The 25899-nt window shown below is 43.7% G+C and overlaps 1 protein-coding gene across 1 annotated transcript in view; it reads left to right on the top strand.

Moving 5' to 3' along the window:
* The window catches only part of FAM135B (family with sequence similarity 135 member B), a 166278-nt gene that overhangs the window by 98556 nt on the left and 41823 nt on the right, over positions 1–25899 (top strand). Inside the window, exon 8 of the mRNA XM_081952314.1 lies at positions 24473–24626. Within this exon, the coding sequence (XP_081808440.1) occupies positions 24473–24626 (154 nt within the window). The remainder of the gene's footprint in view (positions 1–24472; positions 24627–25899) is intronic.

The following is a 25899-nucleotide window of genomic DNA, read 5'->3' as shown; positions in this document are numbered from 1 at the left end:
TTTGCATTTTGCAGAATAATTAAATGTCAGCCTTGTACGGCCGAAAGGAGTCCAGTTTCTTGCTGAGTAATTTTTGTACAGACATGCTGGCCTTATTTTGTTTTGTTTGATTTTATTCTCCTCCCAGACCAGTGAGATGCTCTGAATGCATACTGCATTCTGGGACTTAGAAGATAATCCCTTCCTTCCTTCCTTCCTTCCTTCCTTCCTTCCTTCCTTCCTTCCTTCCTTCCTTCCTTCCTTCCTCCCTCCCTCCCTCCCTCCCTGCCTCCCGTCCTTCCTCCCATCCTTCCTCCCTGCCTCCTTCCCTTCCTTCCTTTCTTCTTTCCTCCCTCCCCCTCTTCCTCTCTCATCTCGCCTTCCTTCCTTCCTTCCTTCCTTCCTTCCTTCCTTCCTTCCTTCCTTCCTCTGTCTCACATCTCTCCTTCCCTCCCTCCCGCCCTCTCTCTTCCTTCCCTCTCCCCCTCTGTCTCCCCATGTCTTGTTCCTTCCTTTCCCCCCTTCCTCTCTACCCCTCTCCGCTCTCTTTTTCCTCTCCATCTCCCTCTCTCTTTTCAAATAACAAAAGCAAGAGTCTTGAATGTTTTAAAAAATCATTATCGTCCCAAATAATTGCGAGGGGTATATTTCCACGAGAAGGATACTAAAGCTACTTTTGTATAAAGCTTTGCAAAATTGCCCTACAAACTAATTTCCAATATTTCTTTCTATTTTTTTTCAAATCTAATCCTTTAATGTAGCAAAGAAAAAACTCCTTTCAGCTGGTAATGGTACATATTTTAAGGATAAAATGTTTGATTGCTAAATTATCCCCTAAGCGATTTGTTGTTGAAAAAAATGTTGAGGCTCTAGAAAGAGTACAGAGACTAGAAGAGAAGATGATTAGGGGACTGATGCAGGGGTGAAATCAACTTACCTTCACTACCAGTTCTCAAATGTGAGTGCGCAAGCATGCACAGGACCTTCCGTGCATGTGCAGGACCTTCCACGCATGTGCAGAGCGTCCAAAATGGACATGATGATGTCCGGGCAGGACCAACACTGCCACCGGTTTGCCTGAATTGGATAGAAGTGATTGAATTGCACCACTGGATTGAAGGTTAAAACATACATAGAACGGTTGCAGGAATGTCTCATTTAATGAAAAGAAGGACTAGAGGGGGACATGATAGAAGTGTTCCAATAGCTCAGGGGTTGCCACAAAGAAGAGGGAGGCAAGCTATTCTCCAAAGCACCTGAAGACCTAAAAGGATAAATTTCTTGACAGTAAGAACAATTATGGTGAATGCTCAAGTCTCTTTAACAGGAGACTGGATAATCATTTGTCAGTTTTCCTGATTGAGCAAGGGGTTGGACTGGAAGATCTCCAAACTCCCTTCCAACCCTGTTATTCTGTTAAACAGTACTAGTTGTAATGCTTGCACTAGGCTTTCAAGAGATTCTTGTTTCTATTTCTTTAATGTCTCACTGGAAATGTTTATTGCTGTCAAAAAAAAGGACGGTGGAAGAGTTACAGGGAGATCCGAGTTACTTATATTCCCTAATTTAAAAAAAAAAAAAAAGATATGGAGAAATGATGTAAATCTTGCTGACCGAGAAGTGGAAATCATAGACACCATGGCTTGCTTATAAATGACAAGCACATTATGTTCCTTTTCTGTGCCTGAAGCAAGCCACTATTATTTTCCCGAAATAATGATAGGTCTTAGATATTTGTTTCCATCCCCTACAGGTTTAAGAATAAGGAAGAGTTATTGGGTCAACAAAACACAGAGAATTTTTTGATTGTTTGTTTCCAGAGACCCAATCTTCTCCTACCAATCACTAGTCACAACTTTCTTCCTCGTTATTCAGGTCCAGTCTTTGTATTCCTAAAAAAAATAGGTTACAGATAGGCTGGGGGGAGGGGGGAATCATGGGCATTGAAGCCCACACATCTTGAAGTTGCCAAGGTTGAGAAACATTGCTCTAAGCATCAGATGAGTTGTGGCTTGTAATAACTTCTGCCTTTTAATAAAACACAGAAAACAGAATGACAGAGTTGGAAAGGACCTTGAAGGTCTTCAACACCCTGTTCAAGCAGGAGACCCTATACCATTTCAGAAAAGTATCTAGGGGTGCAGATAGCTAACAATCTGAACTGGTCTCTCCACACGTCATCCTTAGTGAAGCATGCAAACCAACGTCTGCATTTCCTGTGTCGGATGAGGAGAGCACATCTTGCTCTTTCTGTCCTGACTACTTTTTACAGAGGCACGATTGAGAGCATTTTAACAAACTGCATCACTGTTTAGTTTGGTGGCAGCAGCGCCTCAGATAGAAAGTACATACAGAGAGTGGTGAGGACAGCGGAGATGATTATAGGAAGCTTGCTTCCCATTATTCAGGATGCTGCTTATGAGCACTATGTGCTTAGAGCTTGAAGCATTGTTGGAGACCCCACACACCCACTTTGACAGTTTGTTTCTGTTGCTCCCCTGTAGGGGGAGGTTTTGAAGTATTTCTAATAGGACTACCCGATATAGTTTTGGTTGCAGCTTTGGCTCCCTATGCCATCTATCTGGTAAAGTTGCAACACGTGGGCTACAGGTACTTACGGCCTTTTCTAAAGTTCTAATGGCTGTTTCTCTCTCTAATGGTCATGCCTGGCACTCAGAAACTACCTCACACTTACATGGTGTCCCTCTTTATGACCGTCATGTCTTAGAACAATAAGGTGTAGTCTCCATTACTGTTGTAAGTTGAGGAGTAGCTGTAAGAAAGATTTGGACACTTACCTTTTCCATAATTTTCTTCCTGAACGTTTTCCCCCTGCCTTTAATCTCTTTGGGGATATTCCCCATAACAAAACATACTGGGCAACATCCATGCAGGTAGAAAACTCAGTGTAACGAGCTACCAAGAAAGGCTTATCTGCTTCATGCTTCATAAAATTTCATTGGCCTTGCTTGCAAATTATTTTAAGGCTGTTCATTGAAGTAGGAATAAGGCGTAAGGTGCCTGGAGGAGCCGTTCAGCAAATATCAGAACAAAAATAGGCATGGGATGCTAATCTCCATTGCATCAGCTATCTGGATATTTTTGATGCCTGGCGGTAAATTGTAGAAAATGGGAATGGTTTTGCTTTAGCAAAACTGAAGAATGCTTGTTATTGCTGATCAAATAAAATAAAGAAAGTCCCAGAGTAAAACTTGTAAAAGAACATATTTTGCATCGGTTTCCCAGTAAGAAAATAAAGTTTAGGGGTACTTTATTAAAAAAAAAAATACACCAAATTTTAAATTCATGTAGGATTCCCCCTTAGGAAAAGGATACGACCAGTCTTGAAAACTGTCAAAATCTGGCCGGAGGGAGCAGTTGCAGGACTGCTTTGACACTACCGAGTGGAGTATATTTGAACATTTGGAGCTGCAAAAATTCACTGACGCTGTACTCTCATACATTAAAACATGCACATTCAATGTAACAGTGAATAAGCGCATCAGAGTTTACAATAATCGTAAACCCTGGATGTCAGCAGAGGTACAATCACTTCTGAGAGCCTGAAACTCCACCTTCAAGGCAGGAAACGAAGACAAATACAATGAAGCCAGGGCAAACTTGAGAAGAGGCATTAAGGCGCTAAACAGAAGGTAGAGAAGTATCTGGAAGATAATAACTCAAGACAGGTGTGGCAGGGGCTACAACACCTAACCAACTATAAGGGCAATACAAAAAAAATAGCCAATGCTAATGCCCTGCTAGTAGAGGAGCTAAATAGCTTCTTCACCCGCTTTGAGGTCAAAAGATCAGTCTCTGTGGCTCTAGCCCAAAGGCCCTCTGACCTCCAGCCACTCACCCTGGATGAACATCAAGTGAGAGCTGAGCTGAAGTCTGTAAATCCCAACAAAGCTGCAGGTCCAGATGAGGTGTTGGGGAAAATGGTAAAAACCTATGCTGACCAATTAACAGGGGTCCTGACAAGGATTTTAACCTCTCCCTGCAACAGGTTAGAGTCCCATCATGCTTGAAAGCAGCCACAATTATCCCAGTTCCGAAGAAAGCAGCCATAAAAAGCTTGAATGACTATAGACCCATTGCACTGACGTCTAAAGTGATGAAGTGCTTTGAGAGACTGGTCCTACAACACCTCAGGTCCTGTCTTCCACCAAATTTTGATCCACGCCAGTTTGCTTATAGAAGCAACAGGTCGACAGGGGACGCCATCACCACTGCTCTACATATTACACTGAGCCACCTTGAGAAATCTGGGAATTATGTCAGAATGCTTTTTATAGACTATAGCTCGGCCTTTAACACCATCTTACCAGGAATTCTCATTGAAAAGTTGACTGACCTGAATTTCCCTCCCCTCACTTGGGAATGGATCAAAGACTTCCTGAGGGATGGTCCACAAACAGTAAGGGATGGGTCCTTTACATCTTCCACGCTGAAGCTCAGCACAGGCTCCCCTCAGGGCTGTGTGCTCAGCCCATACCTGTACTCGCTGTATACATATGACTGCATATCCTCTGATCCATCCAACATCGTAATAAAGTTTGCAGATGACACAACAGTGCTGGGTGTCATAACTGGAGGGGACGAATCAGCATACAGGGAAGAAGTCCAGAAGGTATCCGCATGGTGCTCAAGAAACAACTTACATCTAAATACTAGTAAGACAAAGGATATGGTGCTAGATTTCTGGAAGCACAGAGAGGAACCTGCCTGACTGTATATCGTGGGAGGCTGTGTGGAGAGGGTTTCCTCTTTTAAATTCTTGGGAGTGCTTATTAGTCAAGATCTCACCTGGAAAAACAACACATCTCTGGTGACTGGGAAGGCCCAACCGAGACTTCATTTCCTTAGAGTCCTGCGAAAAAATCAGGTGGAACAACAGCTGATGACCTCTTTCTATCGGTCCACCATAGAAAGTGTCTTCACTTTCACCATAGAAAGTGTCTTCACAATATTGTATTACAGTATGGTACGCTGGTTTAACAGCTGCGGACAGGAAGGCACTACAGAGAGTGATCAATTTGGCACAAGAAACCATTGGTTGAACCACTGGATGACATCGCCAGATCTCGCTGCTTTAGCAGAGTAAGGAAGATACTCAGAGATGATTCACACCCTGGTCAGTGTCTCTTTGCACTTCTACCATGAGGCAGAAGACATCAAAGTATAGCCAGGCGAACAAACAGGTTTAAAGATAGTTTTTATCCTTGGGCTGTGAGACTTTTAAATACAACCACAATCACTCCACGCACATGCTAGTTTTTTTTTTCTTTTAGTTTCTGTTATAATTTTGCACCAGTGAGGTTAAAACCAATTTCGTTGCATTTAAGTACAATGACAACAAAGATTATACTTATACTTAACTATCACAAGTCCTTTTGTTCTTTCCTTCTTCCTTTCTTCTTTCCTCCTCTTAAGTTGATATACATAAAGGATTTAGAAATGCCCAAACTGTACTCTTGAGACTTACAGCAAAATGACTCAAAATATATAATATAATTGTGTACCTTGGGAAAACAAGAACACAAATGGAAAATTGAACAAGAGTACGACACACAAGGGAACTGAAAGCACATGTGAAATCGTACAAAGTTTCATGGTGACATGATTCTATGTTGTTTGTAAATAACAGACCTGAATAATTTTGGGTTGAATTAAAGAACAATGCCAGTGGCAGAGAAAACTAACAAAAACAACACTCATTCTTATTCTAAAAAGGAACAGAAGCCAAGTATCATATGTTAACATACAACAAGAAGATCAGCATGGCCCTGTTGGATAAGAACCAGCGGTGGGTTTCACATTTTGTTACCATCGGTTCGCTGCTTGTGCACCTATCCACTTCATGTGTGTGTGCCAGTGGTGGGATATGACCCGTACCGGGACGTAGCAGTGCCTGCTGGGAGCACCAGGTACCGTTCCGGTACGGTGCTCCGGAGGGCCCACCCACCCACCTGCTCTCCTTACCGTTATTTGAGCCGATCAGGGCATTTGCGCACACACATGGAGCGTACGGTGCCTGCGCGATGCTCCGCTGAGCAGCTGGAGCGTTGCAGGCAGTGGGTACACATGCGCATGCTAGACGCGTGCACGGGGCGGGCGCCCGGCCCCATTGCACCATCCCGGTTGCACCGGGAATTGGAACCCACCACTGGTGTATGCTGACTATGCGGGCGCATAGGTCCCCTCTGCGCATGTGCTTTTTCCATGCACGCACCATATGTGTATGCTCCCAGCCTCAAAAACGTGCCTAAATAGGACAGCATAGAGCCAGGGCAAGTGGGCAGGCCCGCCCGCGATTTCCGCTACTGGTTCAGGCGAACCGGTCCGAACTGGCTGAATACCACCTCTGATAAGAACCATAGTCTGTCTAATCCACGATGTTCTCATATTGGCCAACCAACAACACAAAGAAGCCCTCTAGTCTCCTAGTAGATGGTTTTCAGAGACAAGTTCACTGCTATAAAACTGTTACAGAAACAAAATGAATGATCATAATAACCAACATGCTGGATCAGGCCAAAGTCTTTCTGAGTCTTCCATCTTGTTTCTTAGTAGCCAACCAACTATACAGGTAATCCTTGACTTACAACCATTGGTTTAATGTCTGTTTGAACAACACTGAAAAAAAAGTGACTTATGACCGTTTTTAATACTTATGACTATTGCAGCATCCCTATGAACACATGATCAAAATTCAGACCCTTGACAACTGGTTCATATTTGTGATGGTCGCAGTGTCCCGTGGTTATGTGATCTCCTTTTGTGACCTTCTCACAACCAATAGGGAAGCCAGATTTATGGAACAACTTTGACCTTGTTGTGAATTTAGTCCTAACAATTGCAGTTATTGACTTAACAATGGTGGCAAGAAAGGTCATAAAATGGGCCAAAGCTCATCTAAGAACTGTCTCACTTAATTGAACTTTGGGTTCAATTATGGTCATAAATTAAGGATTCCCTGTAAGATGTGTCTTCCATCCCTCTTTCCCATCTGCCTCACTGGATGATCCCTGGTCCTACCAATTTGGAAGGAGGAGGAGGAGGAGGAGGAGGAGGAGGAGGAGGAGGAGGAGGAGGAGGAGGAGGAGGAGGAGGAGAAGGAGAAGGAGAAGGAGAAGGAGAAGGAGAAGGAGAAGGAGAAGGAGAAGGAGAAGGAGAAGGAGAAGGAGAAGGAGAAGGAGAAGGAGAAGGAGAAGGAGAAGGAGAAGGAGAAGGAGAAGGAGAAGGAGAAGGAGAAGGAGAAGGAGAAGGAGAAGGAGAAGGAGAAGGAGAAGGAGAAGGAGAAGAAGAAGAAGAAGAAGAAGAAGAAGAAGAAGAAGAAGAAGAAGAAGAAGAAGAAGAAGAAGAAGAAGAAGTCTAGCAAGTTTACTTTTATTTCATGTATTTTTTTTAAATAATGAGATTCTCAGGCTTTCATAGTGGCATCTTCATGGTATCTTCCTTTAAGCAATTCACTTATAAGTGAAGGCCATTCATTTCAATCTTTAAATCAAGACCATTTGACTTGGGGTGATGATAACTGCGTTAGAACTGGCAAATCTGCTTCTGACTATTTTCTGGACCAGTGAATTTTAATTTCATTGTCTGGGATGTATCCAAAACCCAGCAACCAGAAGCAAAAACAAAACAAAACAAAAGAAAGACACAAAAATAGATGGAGATGCAATATAGTAGCTTAGGAGATAGAACTAAGAATCTTCCATGAACTAGGCCTTGGACTAACCAATATATACAGGCATACATCTGTGCTAATGATACAAGTTATATTATATTTACATAACTAAACTTCAAAGCTTATGAGCCACGGTGGCACAGTGGTTAGAGTGCAGTACCTCAGGCTACTTCTGCTGACTTTTGGATTCCTGCAATTTGGCAGTTCGAATCTCACCAGACTCAAGACTGACACAGCCTTCCTTCCTTCTGAGGTGGATAAAATGAGGACCCAAATTTTTTTTTTTGGGGGGGGGCAATATACCGACTTTGTAAACCACTTAAAGAGGGCTTCAAAACACTTTAAAGTTGTATATATGTCTACCTGCTGTTGCTATTGCTATCATGGAACTGGAAGGGATTTTTTTTCCTGTTTTAAATTTTACTTACAGTGTTGTAAATTTATTGGAAATCAGAAACCCTTGAGGATCAACTGAAAATCATCCAACAAATCTTAATCTTCCTCTTTGTCAGAGGCTCAGACAATTACCGTTCCGTGAAATCTGATAGCTGCTGGGGCTTAGAACAAAATAAACCAATTGGCATCAAGGGAATCGTAAAATAACCCACACCCTTTATTCTTCATCCTCAGTTATCCAAATTTGGCAGCAGGTCCTAAATACAAGCAAATGACATAGGCTTATATTTCTCTTCCTAAGTTAGCAACTGCCCTGCAAACAGATTGCTTTATTCCCCAGTCCCTTCTAAGACTAGAAAGCAGAGGTGGGTTTCACATAATTTTACCACCAGTTCACCAAATGGTGACCGTGCACTTTCCGTTCATGTGCTTTATTCATGCGCGCAGCTTGCACGCATGCATACGGCTTAGAAAATGTGGCTAAAAAGGATGACATAGAGCCGGGGTGGGTGGGCGAGTGCAAGTCGCCACTACTCGCTTGCCTGAACCGGTCCAAACCGTCTGAATACCACCACTGTTAGGAATGTGCCTGGATGGCTCCTAGGGTGAGCCGATAGACAGAAAAGGGAAAGCAGTATGCTCCCTCCCATATTTGGGCATAACAGGGGTTGTGACACAACACATATCTATTTCACTGGCTTCGCTGATAAAGGAGGAGAGCTTGTGGCTTAGTGGCTATTACAACTGCCTAATATGTAATACAGCCCAGGTTCAATTCCCAGTAAGGGTATGGCTAGCCGATGAGAGCTACATAGCTTGAAATAGATCTATAGTACTCTCTCTCCCTTTATTTATTTATCAGCACAAATACAACATATATATAAGAATTGGAAGTATCTTCACGACGTTTCGATGAAGTCTCATTCATCATCTTCAGGCTGGTGTTTCCGGCTTGGTGCTTCCGGCTTGGTGCTTCCAGGAGCAATGTGAGATCTCAGCCGGTTCCTCTTTTTAACTGCCAGTGGGGGTTTGAGCTGATTGGGTGGGAGCTTGGCTGCATTCTGATTGGGTGGAGGTGTATTCTGATTGGTAGGGGGCTTGGCTGTGCTCTGATTGGATGGGAGTTTGGCTGTGCTCTGATTGGATGGGGGCGTGTTCTGTTTGGGTGGGGGCCTGGTTTTGCTTGTGTTAGTCTGAGTTGCAGAGGGATTTGAGCTGGTGAGCTGCGTTACTGTTGTTTGGCTTCGCGTTTGTGGTCTTGCCACATCTCCGTGGTGGGCATCAGTTTGCTTCATGTATGGATTGGAGGGGTTTAAAGTGGCTAATAATGCAGCTGTGGTCTGGCTTCTGGTTTGTGGTCAGGCTTCTGGTTTGTGGTCATCATCGGTGTGGGTTTGGGCTTGCTTTTTGCGTGGATGTGTGATAGTGACATCCTGTGTGGTTTTCATGAGTGTGGGTCTGGTATCATTCTTTGTGTTAGGGACTCGTTTGTTAATGAGGGCGGGTTTCCAAATGGCTGATAGGCAGGAGGTATCATCTCGTTTATTCATGCTGTGTGGTCGTTTTTCTATCTCAATAGCTTTTCTGATTATTCTGTTGTTAAAGTGTTCAATTTTGGCAATAGTTCTGGTTTTTTTAAAGTCTATATGGAAGCACCAAGCCGGAAGCACCAAGCCGGAAACACCAGCCTGAAGATGATGAATGAGACTTCATCGAAATGTGTGTGTGTGTGTGTGTGTGTGTGTGTGTTTGTGTGTTGTATTTGTACTGATAAATAAATAAAGGGAGACTAGTATAGATCTATTTTGAGCTAATTAGCTCTCATCAGCTAGCCATACCCTTACTGGGATTTGAACCTGGGCTGTATATTATATCTTGGTGGAAGCACCAAGCCGGAAGCAGCAGCCTGAAGATGATGAATGAGACTTCATCGAAACGTCGTGAAGATACTTCCAATTCTACGCGGGAGAAAACCCAAACAACCAAAGACGTACATGTATGTATGTATGTATGTATGTGTGTGTGTGTGTGTGTGTGTGTGTGGTGTATATATATAAAGTTTTTTTTTCATTTTCATAACATATAACCATGTATACTATTACATAACTAGCATTGTATTGTATTATTAAATGTTTACATCAATTCGTCTTACCATCAACTCCCCAAAAACAATTTTTGGCTCTTCTGCTCTCCATATTTGTACCTTATCCCTCACTTTCTTCTCCCTCTCTCCTCCTCCTCCCTACCTCCTCCCTTTGTCGTCTTTCTCTTCTCTACTCCCCCTTCCTCTCTCCTTCTGCCCTCTGGCAAGCAGTCTTTGATGCACAAAACACCATGAGCAAAATCTTCAGAAATACGAATTGGCCATACCCAGTTCCTGCACCCATTCTTCATACGTTTTAGTTTCCAGGCCTTTAATTGTCCTAGTTGCTTTTCTCTGCATTTTTTCCCCCAAAGTCTCCACATCTTTTTTGGTCATGTGAAGACCAAAACTGGATGCAATATTCCAGGTGTTGTGTCGCTAAGATTTTATAAAGTGGTATTAATACTCCTTGTGATTTTGATTTGATGCTTCTGTTTATCCCAATTCAAGTGCACGTGCTGATGAAAAGAACAGTGTTTCCATCCCTTTCCTTTTGCCTTTTCCAGACTTAAGGCAGCCCCTTCAAAATTGCTCAGGCTTTTGATTTGCCTTCCCCATCTTCAAACACCCTGTTTCAAGAGTTGCTCCCAAGTTTATGTCAACTTTTACTTTAGAGGCACTTTCAGCAATGATTTCTTCTGGGGACATTTGGAGACACGGCAAACAATCTCAATGGCAAGGGCGGTTGTGGGAGATAATCACCTTCCCGTACAATTGCTTGTCATTCACCAGCGGTTGAGAGTCGAGGCTGTGATTGCCTCCACACCTGAAAGAAATAAATGCAGGGAAGAGCCTCAGCAGAGAAAATGTCAGGCTGGTTGTGAAGCAAACAACCCTGGAAAGGTTGGAATCCTTTATCACTGTCAGGGGGCTGCTCCATATTTCTTCTCAAGTGATTGCTTGGCACTTTGTTTAAGTTTGCTATGATGTTTTTATGAGTGTTGGCCTGTCTGTCTGTCTATCTATTTATCTATCTTGTATCTATCATCTATCTGCTGTATGTATGTATGTATGTATGTATGTATGTATGTATGTATGTGTTTGTGTGTGTGTGTATATGTATATATTTATTTTATATATGTTGCAATTGTACTGATAAATAAACAAAGGGAGACTAGGATAGATATATTTTGAGCTAATTAGCTCTCATCACCTAGCCATACCCTTACTGGGATTAGAACCCGGGCTGTATATATCTTAGGCAGGAGTCTTAAACACTAAGCCACGGGTTCTCTTCCTTATCAGTTGAGCCAGGGAAATAGGTATATATTTGTGTTACAACCCCTGGTATGACTAAATATGGGAGGAAGGTCACTACTCCCTCTTTCTGTCCTTCAGCTTATCACAGAAGACCATGCAGGCAGAAAACCATATTTTTATTTTTACTGTTGCCTTTTTATATTTGTGTTGTAATTGTACTGATAAATAAACAAAGGGAGACTAGGATAGATATATTTCGAGCTAATTATCTCTCATCAGCTAGCCATACCCTTACTGGGATTAGAACCCGGGCTGTATATATCTTAGGCAGGAGTCTTAACCACTAAGCCACGGGTTCTCTTCCTTATCAGTTGAGCCAGGGAAATAGGTATGTATTTGTGTTACAACCCCTGGTATGACTAAATATGGGAGGAAGGTCACTACTCCCTCTTTCTGTCCTTCGGCTTATCACAGAAGACCATGCAGGCAGAAAACCATATTTTTATTTTTACTGTTGCCTCTTTATATTTGTGTTGTAATTGTACTGATAAATAAACAAAGGGAGACTAGGATAGATCTATTTTGAGCTAATTAGCTCTCATCACCTAGCCATACCCTTACTGGGATTAGAACCCGGGCTGTATATATCTTAGGCAGGAGTCTTAACCACTAAGCCACGGGTTCTCTTCCTTATCAGTTGAGCCAGGGAAATAGGTATGTATTTGGGTTACAACCCCTGGTATGACTAAATATGGGAGGAAGGTCACTACTCCCTCTTTCTGTCCTTCGGCTTATCACAGAAGACCATGCAGGAAGAAAACCATATTTTTATTTTTACTGTTGCCTTTTTATATTTGTGTTGTAATTGTACTGATAAATAAACAAAGGGAGACAAGGATAGATCTATTTTGAGCTAATTAGCTCTCATCAGCTAGCCATACCCTTACTGGGATTAGAACCCGGGCTGTATATATCTTAGGCAGGAGTCTTAACCACTAAGCCACGAGTTCTCTTCCTTATCAGTTGAGCCAGGGAAATAGGTATGTATTTGGGTTACAACCCCTGGTATGACTAAATATGGGAGGAAGGTCACTACTCCCTCTTTCTGTCCTTCGGCTTATCACAGAAGACCATGCAGGAAGAAAACCATATTTTTATTTTTACTGTTGCCTTTTTATATTTGTGTTGTAATTGTACTGATAAATAAACAAAGGGAGACAAGGATAGATCTATTTTGAGCTAATTAGCTCTCATCAGCTAGCCATACCCTTACTGGGATTAGAACCCGGGCTGTATATATCTTAGGCAGGAGTCTTAACCACTAAGCCACGAGTTCTCTTCCTTATCAGTTGAGCCAGGGAAATAGGTATGTATTTGTGTTACAACCCCTGGTATGACTAAATATGACCTTCCTCCCATATTTAGTCATACCAGGGGTTGTAACACAAATACATACCTATTTCCCTGGCTCAGCTGATAAGGAGGAGAGCCTGTGGCTTAGTGGCTAAGACTCCTGCCTAATATGTAATACAGCCCAGGTTCAAATCCCAGTAAGGGTATGGCTAGCTGATGAGAGCTAAATAGCTAGAAATAGATCTATACTAGTCTCCCTTTATTTATTTATCAGCACAAATACAACACAAATATAAAAAGGCAACATTAAAAATAAAAATATGGTTTTCTGCCTGGATGGTTTTCTGTAATGAGCCGAAGGACAGAAAGGGGGAGTAGTGAGCTCCCTCCCATATTTGGGCATACCAGGGGTTGTAACACAAATACATACCTATTTCCCTGGCTCAGCTGATAAGGAGGAGAGCCTGTGGCTTAGTGGCTAAGACTCTTGCCTAATATGTAATACAGCCCGGGTTCAAATCCCAGTATGGGTATGGCTAGCTGATGAGAGCTAAATAGCTTGAAATAGATCTATACTAGTCTCCCTTTATTTATTTATCAGCACAAATACAACACAAATATAAAAAGGCAACATTAAAAATAAAAATATGGTTTTCTGCCTGGATGGTTTTCTGTAATGAGCCGAAGGACAGAAAGGGGGAGTAGTGAGCTCCCTCCCATATTTGGGCATACCAGGGGTTGTAACACAAATACATACCTATTTCCCTGGCTCAGCTGATAAGGAGGAGAGCCTGTGGCTTAGTGGCTAAGACTCCTGCCTAATATGTAATACAGCCCAGGTTCAAATCCCAGTAAGGGTATGGCTAGCTGATGTGAGCTAAATAGCTTGAAATAGATCTATACTAGTCTCCCTTTATTTATTTATCAGCACAAATACAACACAAATATGAAAAGGCAACATTAAAAATAAAAATATGGTTTTCTGCCTGGATGGTTTTCTGTAATGAGCCGAAGGACAGAAAGGGGGAGTAGTGAGCTCCCTCCCATATTTGGGCATACCAGGGGTTGCAACTATATATATATATATATATATATATATATATATATATATATATATATATATATATATATATATATATATATATATATATATATATATATATATATATATATATATATATATATATATATATATATATATATATATATATATATATATATATATATATATATATATATATATATATATATATATATATATATATATATATATATATATATATATATATATATATATATATATATATATATATGTTGTAATTGTACTGATAAATAAAGGGAGACTATGTTAGTCTTACCAGGGGTTGTAACACACATACATACACACACACACACACACACACACACACACACACACACACATATATATATATATATATATATATATATGTTGTATTTGTACTGATAAATAAGTAAAGGGAGACTAGTATAGATCTATTTCGAGCTAATTAGCTCTCATCAGCTAGCCCTCATCAGCTAGCCATATATATATATAATATCTTTCTCATCTATCTTTCCTATCTATCTATCTATCTATCTATCTATCTATCTATCTATCTATCCTATCTATCTAAAGTATCTATGTTATCTATCTATCTATCTATCTATCTATCTATCTATCTATCTATCTATCTATCTATCTTGTATTTATCATCCATCTACTGTATGTATGTATGTATGTATGTATGTATGTATGTATGTATGCAATATATATATATATGTATTTGTGCTGATAAATAAATAAAGGGAGACTAGTATAGATCTATTTCAAGCTATTTAGCTCTCATCAGCTAGCCATACCCTTATCAGCTAGCCATACCCTTAACACAAATATATATCTTTCTCATCTATCTTTCCTATCTATCTATCTATCTATCTATCTATCTATCTATCTATCTATCTATCTATCTATCTATCTATCTATCATCTATCTATCTATCATCTATCTATCCTCTCTCTCCCTCTCTCTCTCTCTCTCCCTCTATCTATCTATCTATCTATCTATCTATCTATCTATCTATCTAATCTATCTATTGTATCTATCATCATCTATCATCATGCACCAGGGAAACCAGGAGATTCAGGCAGTGGTAGGGTTCAATTTTTTTTACTACCAGTTCTGTGGGCATGGCTTTGTTTGTGTGGCTTTGTGTATGTGGCAGGGGAAGGATACTGCAAAATCCCCATTCCCTCCTCACCCCACTAACCTGCTTTCCAGCTCCATTCTCCTGTTCAGCGCAACAAAAGGAGATCTGCTGGGAGGCTGGGAGGTAGTGAGTGCAGGGGCAGCCTATTTGCCGCTTCGGTGAACAACTCAAAATTTCCGCTACCAGTTTTCCAGAACCTGTCAGAACTGATTGAATACCACCTCTGAATCCAGACAGTTCAAGTGCATATAAAGATTTATTGTAAGTATAAGCTCTCAACAAGAATCTGAACTACTAAAGAAAGGAAATTAGCGGGAGATAAGAATAGAAAGGAATTCAAAGTGGGCTGGACAAAGTTCACTTGTGAGTGTGAAGGGATTCATGACCTATGATGCCTTTGACTCCTTCCTCAGGTTCAACCCGGTCATCCCAATCATCCTAAAATGGATATAATGAGCATTGTTCCTAATTATTTCTTTCAACAGATTCTGTTTTAAATGCTCTCATCAAGAGTAAGCAATTTACATCACTCCCACATGTTTCTTTCTTTGTGACAAGTCGCTGTGCCATTTACTACGAACTGCCATATAATTGAAAGGAGGAGTAGCATCAGGAACAGCGATGTAAATGATAAAATATATTCATTTAAGGTTGGGATGCTGCAAAACTGCTTATAAGGTGTTTTGTGCCATATTTCAGGAGAAGCCATTGGAAACAAGATTTACCCGCCCTCGGGTAGAGGACCTGGTGGCCGCGTGGAATAATGCGACTACCGGGGCCTTGAACCGGGTGGCGCCTTTGCGGCCTCTCCGGCGGCAACGATCCACCCTGGCCCCTTGGTTTACCGAGGAGCTAAGGGTGATGAAGCGCCGCAAGAGATGCCTAGAGAGTCGTTGGAGATCCTCCCGATCCGAACTTGACCGAGCACAGGTACGAGCCCATTTAAGGACGTACCTAGTGGCATTGAGAACGGCCAAACGTCAATATTGTGCCGCTCTCATTGCATCCGCAGAGAACCGCCCTGCCGCCCTGTTTCGGGTGTCCCGCTCTCTTCTGTTTCAGAGGCCACGGGAGGCCCCTTTACAGGGCAGGGCAGAGGAGTTTGGGAAATATCTGCAGGATAAAGTCGCTCAAATCCGGAAGGATTGGGTCCCCTTCAGTGGCCCAGTCGAGACGCCAGTGGCGAGTCTTGAGAAACCTTTTTGGGAGGAGTTTGACTTGGTTGTCATCGAGGATTTGGACAGATTGCGTGGGCGACTGCGACCTACCACATGTTTACTGGACCCGTGTCCCTCCTGGCTTGTACTGGCATCCTGGGAGGTTACACGCGACTGGCTCCTGGACCTAGTGAACGCTTCGTTGGGTGAGGGGTCTCTCCCGGCCGCCTTGAAAGAGGCGGTGGTGAGACCCTTGCTCAAGAAGCCTTCCCTGGACCCTATGGAGCTGGTCAATTATCGTCCTGTCTCCAACCTTCCCTTTTTGGCGAAGGTTGTGGAGAGTGTGGTGGTTTCTCAGTTTCCACGACATCTGGAGGAGAATGATTATCTAGACCCGCACAGCACAGAGACGGCCTTGGTCGCGTTGGTGGATGATCTCTGGAGGGCCAGAGATAGGGGCTGTTCCTCTATCCTGGTCCTATTAGACCTCTCGGCGGCTTTTGATACCATCGACCATGGTATCCTGTTGCACCGACTGGAGGGGTTGGGGATCCGGGGCACCGTCTTGCGGTGGTTCGGCTCCTACCTCTCCGGCAGGATGCAACGTGTGTTGGCAGGAGAGCAGAGGTCGACCCTAAGCCCCCTTATCTGTGGGGTGCCACAGGGGTCGGTCCTCTCGCCACTCCTGTTCAACACATACATGAAGCCGCTGGGTGAGATCATCCGTGGTTTTGGGGTGGGATACCATCTGTACGCTGATGATACTCAGCTGTACATTTCCACCCCGAACCACCCCAACGAGGCCGTCGAAGTGATGTCCCGGTGTGTGGAAGCCGTACGGGTCTGGATGGATGACAACCGACTCAGGCTCAACCCTTCCAAGACGGAGTGGCTGTGGGTTCCGGCTCCCCGGTTCAACCAGATAATTCCATCTCTGGCCATTGGGGGCATTCAACTCGCCCCCGTGGAGCGGGCGCGCAATTTGGGCGTCCTCCTGTATGCCAGGCTGTCCATGGATGAACATGTGACAGCCGTGGCCAGGGGGGCGTTCCATCAGGTTCGCCTGGTGCGCCAATTGCGCCCCCTATTGGACCGGGACGCCCTAGGCACAGTCACCCATGCGCTGGTGACGTCTCGCCTGGACTACTGCAACGCTCTCTACATGGGGCTTCCCTTGAAATGCACTCGGAGACTACAGTTGGTCCAGAATGCGGCCGCGCGGGTGATTATGGGGAGCACCAGGTACTCCCATGTGACACCACACCTGCGCGAGCTGCACTGGCTTCCTGTGGTCTATCGAGTGCGTTTCAAGGTTTTGATCACGATCTTTAAAGCGCTCCATGGCTCAGGACCTAGTTACCTGCGGGACCGTATTCTGCCCCACACATCCCTACGACCTATTCGCTCGCACAGAGAGGGACTTCTCCAGGTGCCGTCCACTAGACAATGCCATGGGGCGGCGCCTAGGAGCAGAGCCTTCTCTGTGGCGGGCCCAGCCCTGTGGAATGACCTCCCCCCGGATATTAGGACCACTACAGACCTCCGCTCCTTCCGTGTTAAGCTCAAGACCCACCTTTTTCAAATATCTGGCCTGGCTCAACCATAACTTCGTTACGCTCCTGAGGGGTTTTTAATTTAGCAATTTTATTTAAGGGGATTTTAAACTGTGTTTTAATTGTGTTTTTAGCTGTGTTTGTTGTCCTTCACTTACAAGTCTACTCTCCTTCATGCACAAATGTAATTGTCCTTTTTTTTTTCGTATGTATGTGTGTCCTATGTGTATTTTATCCTTTTGATTGTACGCCGCCCCGAGTCCTTCGGGAGAGGGTTGCGGCTAATCAAATAAAATTTATTTATTATTATTATTATTAATTAGCTCTGTGGTATAATTCTAAGATTTTCTTTCTTTCTTTCTTTCTTTCTTTCTTTCTTTCTTTCTTTCTTTCTTTCTTTCTTTCTCTCTCTCTCCCCTCCCCTCCTCCCCTCTCTCCTCTCCCCCTTCTCCCCTTTGCACCCCTCCTCCCTTTCCTCTCCCATCCCATCCCTTCCCTTCCTTCTCCTCCTCCCCTCCCCTCCTTCCTCTCCTCTCCTCTCCCATCCCTTCCCTTCCTTTCTCTCCTCTCCCCTCCCTTCCCTTCCTAACTCTCCTCTCCTCCCCCCTTCCTCTCCTCTTCCATCCCTTCCTTTCCCTTCCTCTCCTCTCCCCTCCCTTCCCTTCCTTCCTTCCTCTCCTCTCCTCTCCTCTCCTCCTTCCTCTCCCCTCCTTCCTCTCCTCTTCCATCCCTTCCTTCCTGTCCCCTCCCCTCCCTTCCCTTCCTTCCTCTCCTCCTCTCCCCTTCTTCCTCTCCTCTTCTATCCCTTCCCTTCCTCTCCTCTCCTCTCCCCTCCTTTCCCTTCCTTCCTTCCTCTCCTCGCCTCCTTCCTCTCCCCCTTCTCCTCTCCCCTCCCCTCCCTTCCCTTCCTTCCTCTCCTCCCCTCCTTTCTCTCCCCTCTCCTCCCTTCCTTCCTCTCCCCTCCTCCCCTCCTTCCTCTCCTCTTCCATCCCTTCCCTTCCTTCCTCTCCCCTCCCCTCCCCTCCCTTCTCGTCACAATTGCTTTCATTTCAGACCTGATTGGGGCCATCAGTTTGAGGGTGGGAGGGGTGAAACCAAAAATAACAGTTGCATGTTTCTGGTGCTATTCTTGGAAAATCCATTGCAGATGGTCAAGTTTATTGTTCTCTTGTGAATTTAATGGAGCTCACACGGAAGGCAAGGGCTATGTTGAAAAGTTTCCCTAAACATCATTCATATATTATTGGGATAAGGTATTAGGGGTGCTAAATGCAGGCCTTTGCTTGCAGCGAAAGATCCAAAATCTCTGACAAAGCAGAAGGCTTGAGCAGACTCCATCAGTGTCCTTTCCAAAATCTTCATCATCTTTTAATGACCCCATAATCCCTTGTGGGGTGGAGTCTGAGGAAGTGAATGGAGCTAGCAGAGTTTTTACTGGCCAGATGCTCTTCCTGTCGCCAATGCAGAGTTTTGTTCAGTAGATCTAGTCTCATTGTGACCAGAGGGAGAAATATCTGCCTCTTCCTAGGATCAAACTCCCAGCCTCCTAATTGTGAGACGAGAGCCACCACACCACTCCACAATGGGCCAAGTTTGTGTGGCATTATTTTTGCAATGTTTGAATGGCACGCAGGAAATGCACCAGAAGGCAGGCATATAACTGCACCTCATGCTTTATTTAGGGAGGATCAGCTTCAATTAAAATTATTATTTTTAAAAATATATTTTTTATTTTCAAAACACATAAAATCTTCCTTTTTTGCATACTGTAGAAAGTGTATCAGTTGGTTACAAAAGGCTTTCGTGCAACTCTTCCAGTCATCAAGCATAATTCATATTAACTCAAGTGTTTTAACTCAGATATGTTTATACATATCACCATCATCATACCTCCATTTTCATTTGACTACAATTGTTTAAACGTCCTTTATCATAAAATATACCAAGATTTAAAACATAACCACATACTGGCATTTCATTTACTATTTCTAAAATCCTCCAACAACACTGAATCCTTATGGTCTATTCTAGCTAAACATCCATAATATTCAATAACAAAACGTTCTAATCCTTCTTTCCAAATCATTATTTGCAATTTACATGCAATTTCCTTATGTTGTACCCATACCTATATATATATTGTTATCATTATCCCTCCATTATTTAATTATATCCTGCATCATAACATTTTCCCCCTAATATTCAAAACTTAACTACAGTATATCTAACTTAGTTCTTTTTTTTAAATTAATCTTTACATATAATCCAAGAGGGTTTCTAATCTTCCTTTCATGGCTACAGCTTCAATTAAAATTATGGAAGAATTATCACTTGCTTTTATTTAATTTTAATTTAATTTAATTAGCACTTCTAGACCGCCCCCTCTCCCAAAAGGGACTCGGGGCGGTGTACAGTCCATATCAAAAACATCATACATAATAACAATTAAAAATTATTAAATGGATAAATACATAAATAAGAGGAGGATAAAATAGACAGAACTGTAATTGCTAAATAAATAATTTAAAATATACAAAGTTTAAAACCCCAGTGTCTTATAAAATTAAGTCCCCTAAAAAACCAGTAGGAAATATATATGCCAGGAGGTAGACGTTAAGAATTATGCCAGACCAGCCAGTCGGAACAGGTGAGTCTTCAGTTTCTGCCGGAAGGAGCGGAAGTCAATGGTGGTTCTAATGTCGGGGGGGAGGTCATTCCAGAGGGTTGGGCCCATCACAGAGAAGGCCCTACTCCTTGGTGTCGCCCGTTGGCATTGCCTAGTGGACGGCACCAGGAGAAGCCCCTCCCTGTGAGAGCGAATTGGCCGCAGGGATGTATGTGGGAGGATGCAATCCCGCAGGTAACTAGGCCCTATGCCATGGAGCGCTTTAAAGATGGTGGTCAAAACCTTGAAACGCACCCGAAAGACCACAGGTAGCCAGTGCAGCTCACGCAGGAGCGGTGTTACGTGGGAGTACCTAGTACTCCCCATGACTGCCCGCGCGGCTGCGTTCTGGACTAGCTGCAGTCTTCGTGCGCGTCCCAAGGGAAGCCCCATGTAGAGAGCATTACAGTAGTCCAGGCGAGACGTCACCAGTGCATGAGTGACCATGCGTAGGGCATCCCGGTCCAGAAGGGGGCGCAATTGGCGCACCAGGCGAACCTGGTGGAACGCCCCCCTAGCCACGGCTGCCACATGCCATTGACAGCCGGGCATCAAGGAGGACGCCCAAATTGCGCGCCCGTTCCACAGGGGGCAGTTGTTCGCCCCCTATGGCCAGCGTTGGAGTCAGCTGACTGAACCGAGGTGCCGGTAGCCACAGCCACTCAGTCTTGGAGGGGTTGAGTTTGAGTCTGTTGTCCCCCATCCAGACCCCGACGGCTTCCAAACACCGGGACATTACTTCGACAGCCTCGCTGGGGTGATTTGGGGTTGAAACGTACAGCTGAGTATCATCAGTGTACAGATGGTATTCAACCCCAAAACCACGGATGATCTCTCCCAGCGGCTTCACATATGTGTTGAACAGGAGGGGCGAGAGGACCGACCCCTGTGGCACCCCACAAGTGAGTGACCTCAGGGTCGACCTCTGCCCCCCCCCCCGTCAACACACATTGCGACCGGTCGGAGAGGTAGGAGCCGAACCACCGTAAAACGGTGCCTCCGACTCCCATCCCCTCCAGCCGGCGCAATAGGATACCATAGTCGATGGTATCAAAAGCCGCTGAGAGGTCTAATAGGACCAGGATAGAGGAACAACCTCTATCTCTGGCCCTCCAGAGATCATCAACCAGCGCGACCAAGGCTGTCTCTGTGCTGTGCCCGGGTCGGAAGCCGGACTGGCGTGGGTCTAGATATTCGGATTCGTCAAGGTGTCGTGGAAATTGCTGTGCCACCACATTCTCAACCACCTTCGCTAAAAAGGGAAGGTTGGAGACTGGACGATAATTAGCCAGCTCCATTGGGTCCAGTGAAGGCCTCTTGAGCAAGGGCCTCACCACCGCCTCTTTCAAGGCAGTTGGTAGGAAGCCCTCACCCAATGAGGCATTCACCAGGCCCAGAAGCCAGCCTCGTGTCACCTCCCAGGATGCCAGTACCAGCCAGGAGGGACACGGGTCCATTGAACATGTGGTGGGTCACAGCCGTCCACACAACCTGTCCAAATCCTCGGGGGCAACAGAGTCAAACTCCTCCCAGAATGGTCTCACAAGACTCACTGTTGACGGCTCGTCCGGCCCACTGGACTGTGTATTATACCATGATAATACACAGCAAATAAAGAAGGAATTGACCAATCTGCTGATTGTCAGTTACAGGGAATCCTCGACTTACAACCATTCAAAGTTACAACAGCACAGAAAAAAGTGACTTTTGACCCTTTTTCCCCACATACAAACGTTACAGCATCCCCATGGCCACGTGATCAAAATTCAGCCACTTGGCAACTGGCTCATATTTATGACGGTCAGAGTGTCCTGGGGTCACTTGATCCCCTTTTGCAAACTTCTGACAAAGCCAATGAGGAAACTAGATGCACTTAAGAACCGTGTTGTTAACTTAACGACTGTGTCAAGGAAGGTCATAAAATGGGCCCAAAGTCACTTAACAGATACCTCCCTTAGCAACGGATATGTTGGGCTCAATTGTGGTCATAAGTGGAGGACTCTCCATATCGGCATAATTCTTCTCCTGGGTGGAAAAGAAGTTAAGATAGGCTTCATTGGACGATATACTAACTTTGCGAATTTAATATGAAATAGTTTGGCTCAACCAAAAGGAATCATCACAGGATGTACCGTATTTTTGGGAGTATAACACACAACAAGGTTTTGAAGAAGCAAATTTAAAAAAAAAAACAAGTTTTTGCACTTTGCAGACCTCCCCAAAATGGTCTGTTTTTTTGTCCCAAAAAGGGCATCCATAGCCTTTAGGAGGGTTATAGAGTGCTTCTCGGGGCAGGGGTGGCAAAAAAATTGCCTGTTTTTTGCTCATTTCTGCCCTCCCCAGGCCCCAGGAACACTCTGAAAGCCTCCTAAAGGCTATGCATGGCCATTTTGGTGAAGGGGGTGGGGTTTGGGGAGGCAAAAAATGCTGTATAAGATGCACCCAGATTTTCAGCCTCTTTTTTGAGGGAAAAAGGTGCATCTTATATTCCAAAAAATACGGTATGTGGTGCTCTCTGGTTGTTTTCCTGCAGACATTTCATGACCCCTACTAGTAACATTATCAGTGCTAGAAAGGAGTGAGCTCTCTGTTTATATACAGTGGCTTGCCCTGTCAATGTTGGTGGAAATGTTGTTTTCTTCTTGGTAGTTCCTTGTTTACGCTGTTAGTTATTGTTTGATGGTCTGGGTTGGTGGTTCTTTGTCTGGGATATTATTCACGACTTGATTGTTGGTCTGGCATTACCCTGGCATTAATTGATAATTTATGTATTTATTATTTGTATCCTCCCCTTTATTATTTTTACAAATAACTCAAGGGTGGTGAACATATCCAACACACCTTCCTCCTCCTATTTTCCCCGTAATTACAATTCTGAGAAGGATTGGGTTTAGAGAGGGTGACAGCCCCAAAGTCACCCAGCTGGTTTTCATGGCTAAGACAGGACTAGAACTCATTTTCTCCTGGTGATTGGTCCATTCACCTGGCTTTCATGGCTAAGGCAGGACTACAACTCACATTCTCCTGGTGATTGGTCCAGTCATCCAGCTGATTTTCATGTTTAAGGCAGGACCAGGACTCATTTTCTCCTGGTGATTGGTCCATTCACCTGGCTTTCATGGCTAAGGCAGGACTACAACTCACATTCTCCTGGTGATTGGTCCGAAGTCATCCAGCTGATTTTCATGTTTAAGGCAGGACTAGAACTCATTTTCTCCTGGTGATTGGTCCATTCACCTGGCTTTCATGGCTAAGGCAGGACTACAACTCACATTCTCCTGGTGATTGGTCCAAAGTCATCCAGCTGATTTTCATGTTTAAGGCAGGACCAGAACTCATTTTCTCCTGGTGATTGGTCCATTCACCTGGCCTTCATGGCTAAGGCAGGACTACAACTCACATTCTCCTGGTGATTGGTCCAAAGTCCTCCAGCTGACTTTCATGTTTAAGACAGAACTAGAACTCACTTTTTCCTTGTGATTGGTCCATTCAGCTGGCTTTAATGGCTAAGGCAGGACTAGAACTCATTCTCCTGGTGATTGGTCCAAAGTGATCCAGCTGGCTTTCACGTTTAAGGCAGGACTCGAACTCACAGTCTCCTGGTGATTGACTCAGACTTACCTAGCTGGCTTGTGTGGCAAACGTGGGACTTGAACTCAAGATCTCCTGCTTTCTAGCCTGATGCCTTAACCAACAGACCAAACAATCATGACAGTAAAAATATTTAAAATATATCCAGTATATTTGGGGATTTACTTATTTGAGTACTTATGTGGGCTGGAAGAATTGATATTCCTCATAGAGCCTTGATTATCAGAGAACTTACAGCAGTCTGAAAATATCCTTTACATGCATTTTTCCTTCCTTGAAACTGCTCAATTTTGAAAAGTTACACCGCTTTGCTGAATACAAAATCCATTAAACACACAAGCACTTAAATTAGAATTACTATATTTGCAGAAAGATACTTGAAACAGAAATGCTTCTTTTTTTTTTCCTTCCAAGATCGTCTCTGCTTAATTCAAGAATTGTTGATTTAGGTAGATAATGAGCCTCAATTCTACTTTCTAAAGGAAAATCAAGTAATGTGCTCTCCTCGCTTCTCTGTCCCTCCTCTCTTCTGCAGGGCAGCTGCTATGTGCCATCAGAAAACTGCAGGCAACATGCCCACAAGTGGCATAATGACCTATGCCTCCTGCTCCTCAGTGCCCACCGAGGACTTCAGGGCTACTACGCTACCGTCACAAAGGAGGTTCCCAGTTTGCCACAGCTGAAGTTAGGTATGTGGAGGGCTGCGAATTGAGAACAATACACACAGCATCTTCTTCTCCCACTAAGATCAACACTAGGACAGCTTCACTCTTCCACCAACTTGCCCAGGTCACATCTTTTAGCTCAGTGTCAGGCTTGTCCCGGCTGGAGTGTTTAGGAAAGAAAGACCCTCGTTTCCATTTTTTAAAGTGAAAGGTTCACTTTTACTACAGTCAAGCGGTTACAGAGTAAGCAAAGCTGGATCTGAGATGGTATAGGTTCTCTTGCTTGAGCAGGGGGCTGGACTAGAAGACCTACAAGGTCCCTTCCAGCTCTGTTCTGCTCTGCTCTACTCCCTCCTCTCCTCTCCACTCCCCTCCACTCTACTTATTCTACTCTACTCTACTCTACTCTACTCTACTCTACTCTACACTACACTACACTACACTACTCTACTCTTTCATTTGTTGTTTTGCCTCAAGTAGCTTTATTGGTTGTAGTCAAAGGTGAGTATTAGCTTCTCTATCTTATAATGCTCAGGGTGCATTTGCCCTTGAAATATTATTTCATCATCCTCTGTTCATAAAGCCTAATGCAAATATACTACAGTTAGTCCTTGACTTACAACCACTCATTTTATGATCCTTCCAAGTTACAATGGCACTGGAAAAAAGTCACTGATGACCAGTTTTCACATTTATGACCATCACTGCATTCCCCTGGTCATATGATCAGAATTTGAATTCTAGTCAACTGGTTCATATTTATGATGGTTGCCATGACCGGGGGTTGGGGGTGGGGTGGGGGGGTCATTGGATCCCCTCTTTTGCTAAATCAATGGGGAACCCTGTTGCTCACTTAACAACTGCAGTGATTCACTTAACAATGGTGGCAAGAAGTGTCATAAAGTGGGCCCAAACTCACTTAACAACTGTCTCACTTAGCAACATAAATGTTGGTGCTCAATTTTGTTCATAAGTCGAGGACTACCTCTTGTCCCAGTATCTTATCACCAGGTTTGTTTAATTCAGTTAATTCATTGGGAAAGATCTCTTTTCATTGTTCTGTTTTAATGTGACAATTGAATAAAAACGATTTTGCATGAAATCTCTTGATTGAGGGTTCCCCCCCCCCCCCAGAGGTTTATGTAATATCAAAGAGTGACTCATGACACGCCTGTTATTCCTGGAAAAATATAAGAGTCAGAACTGACAGGTTTTCTTCTTCTTCTATAACTTGGTTCTTCTTAGTCCACTGAGAAACAGGCATGTGTGTGTGTGTGTGTTTAAGTACCTACCCAAA

This window comes from Natrix helvetica (genome assembly GCF_964273705.1).
Source record: "Natrix helvetica genome assembly, chromosome: 4".
In the NCBI taxonomy this organism is placed as follows: Eukaryota; Metazoa; Chordata; class Lepidosauria; order Squamata; family Natricidae; genus Natrix; species Natrix helvetica.
Note: the sequence above shows the minus strand (reverse complement) of the source record. Positions and strands in the feature narration are given on the sequence as shown.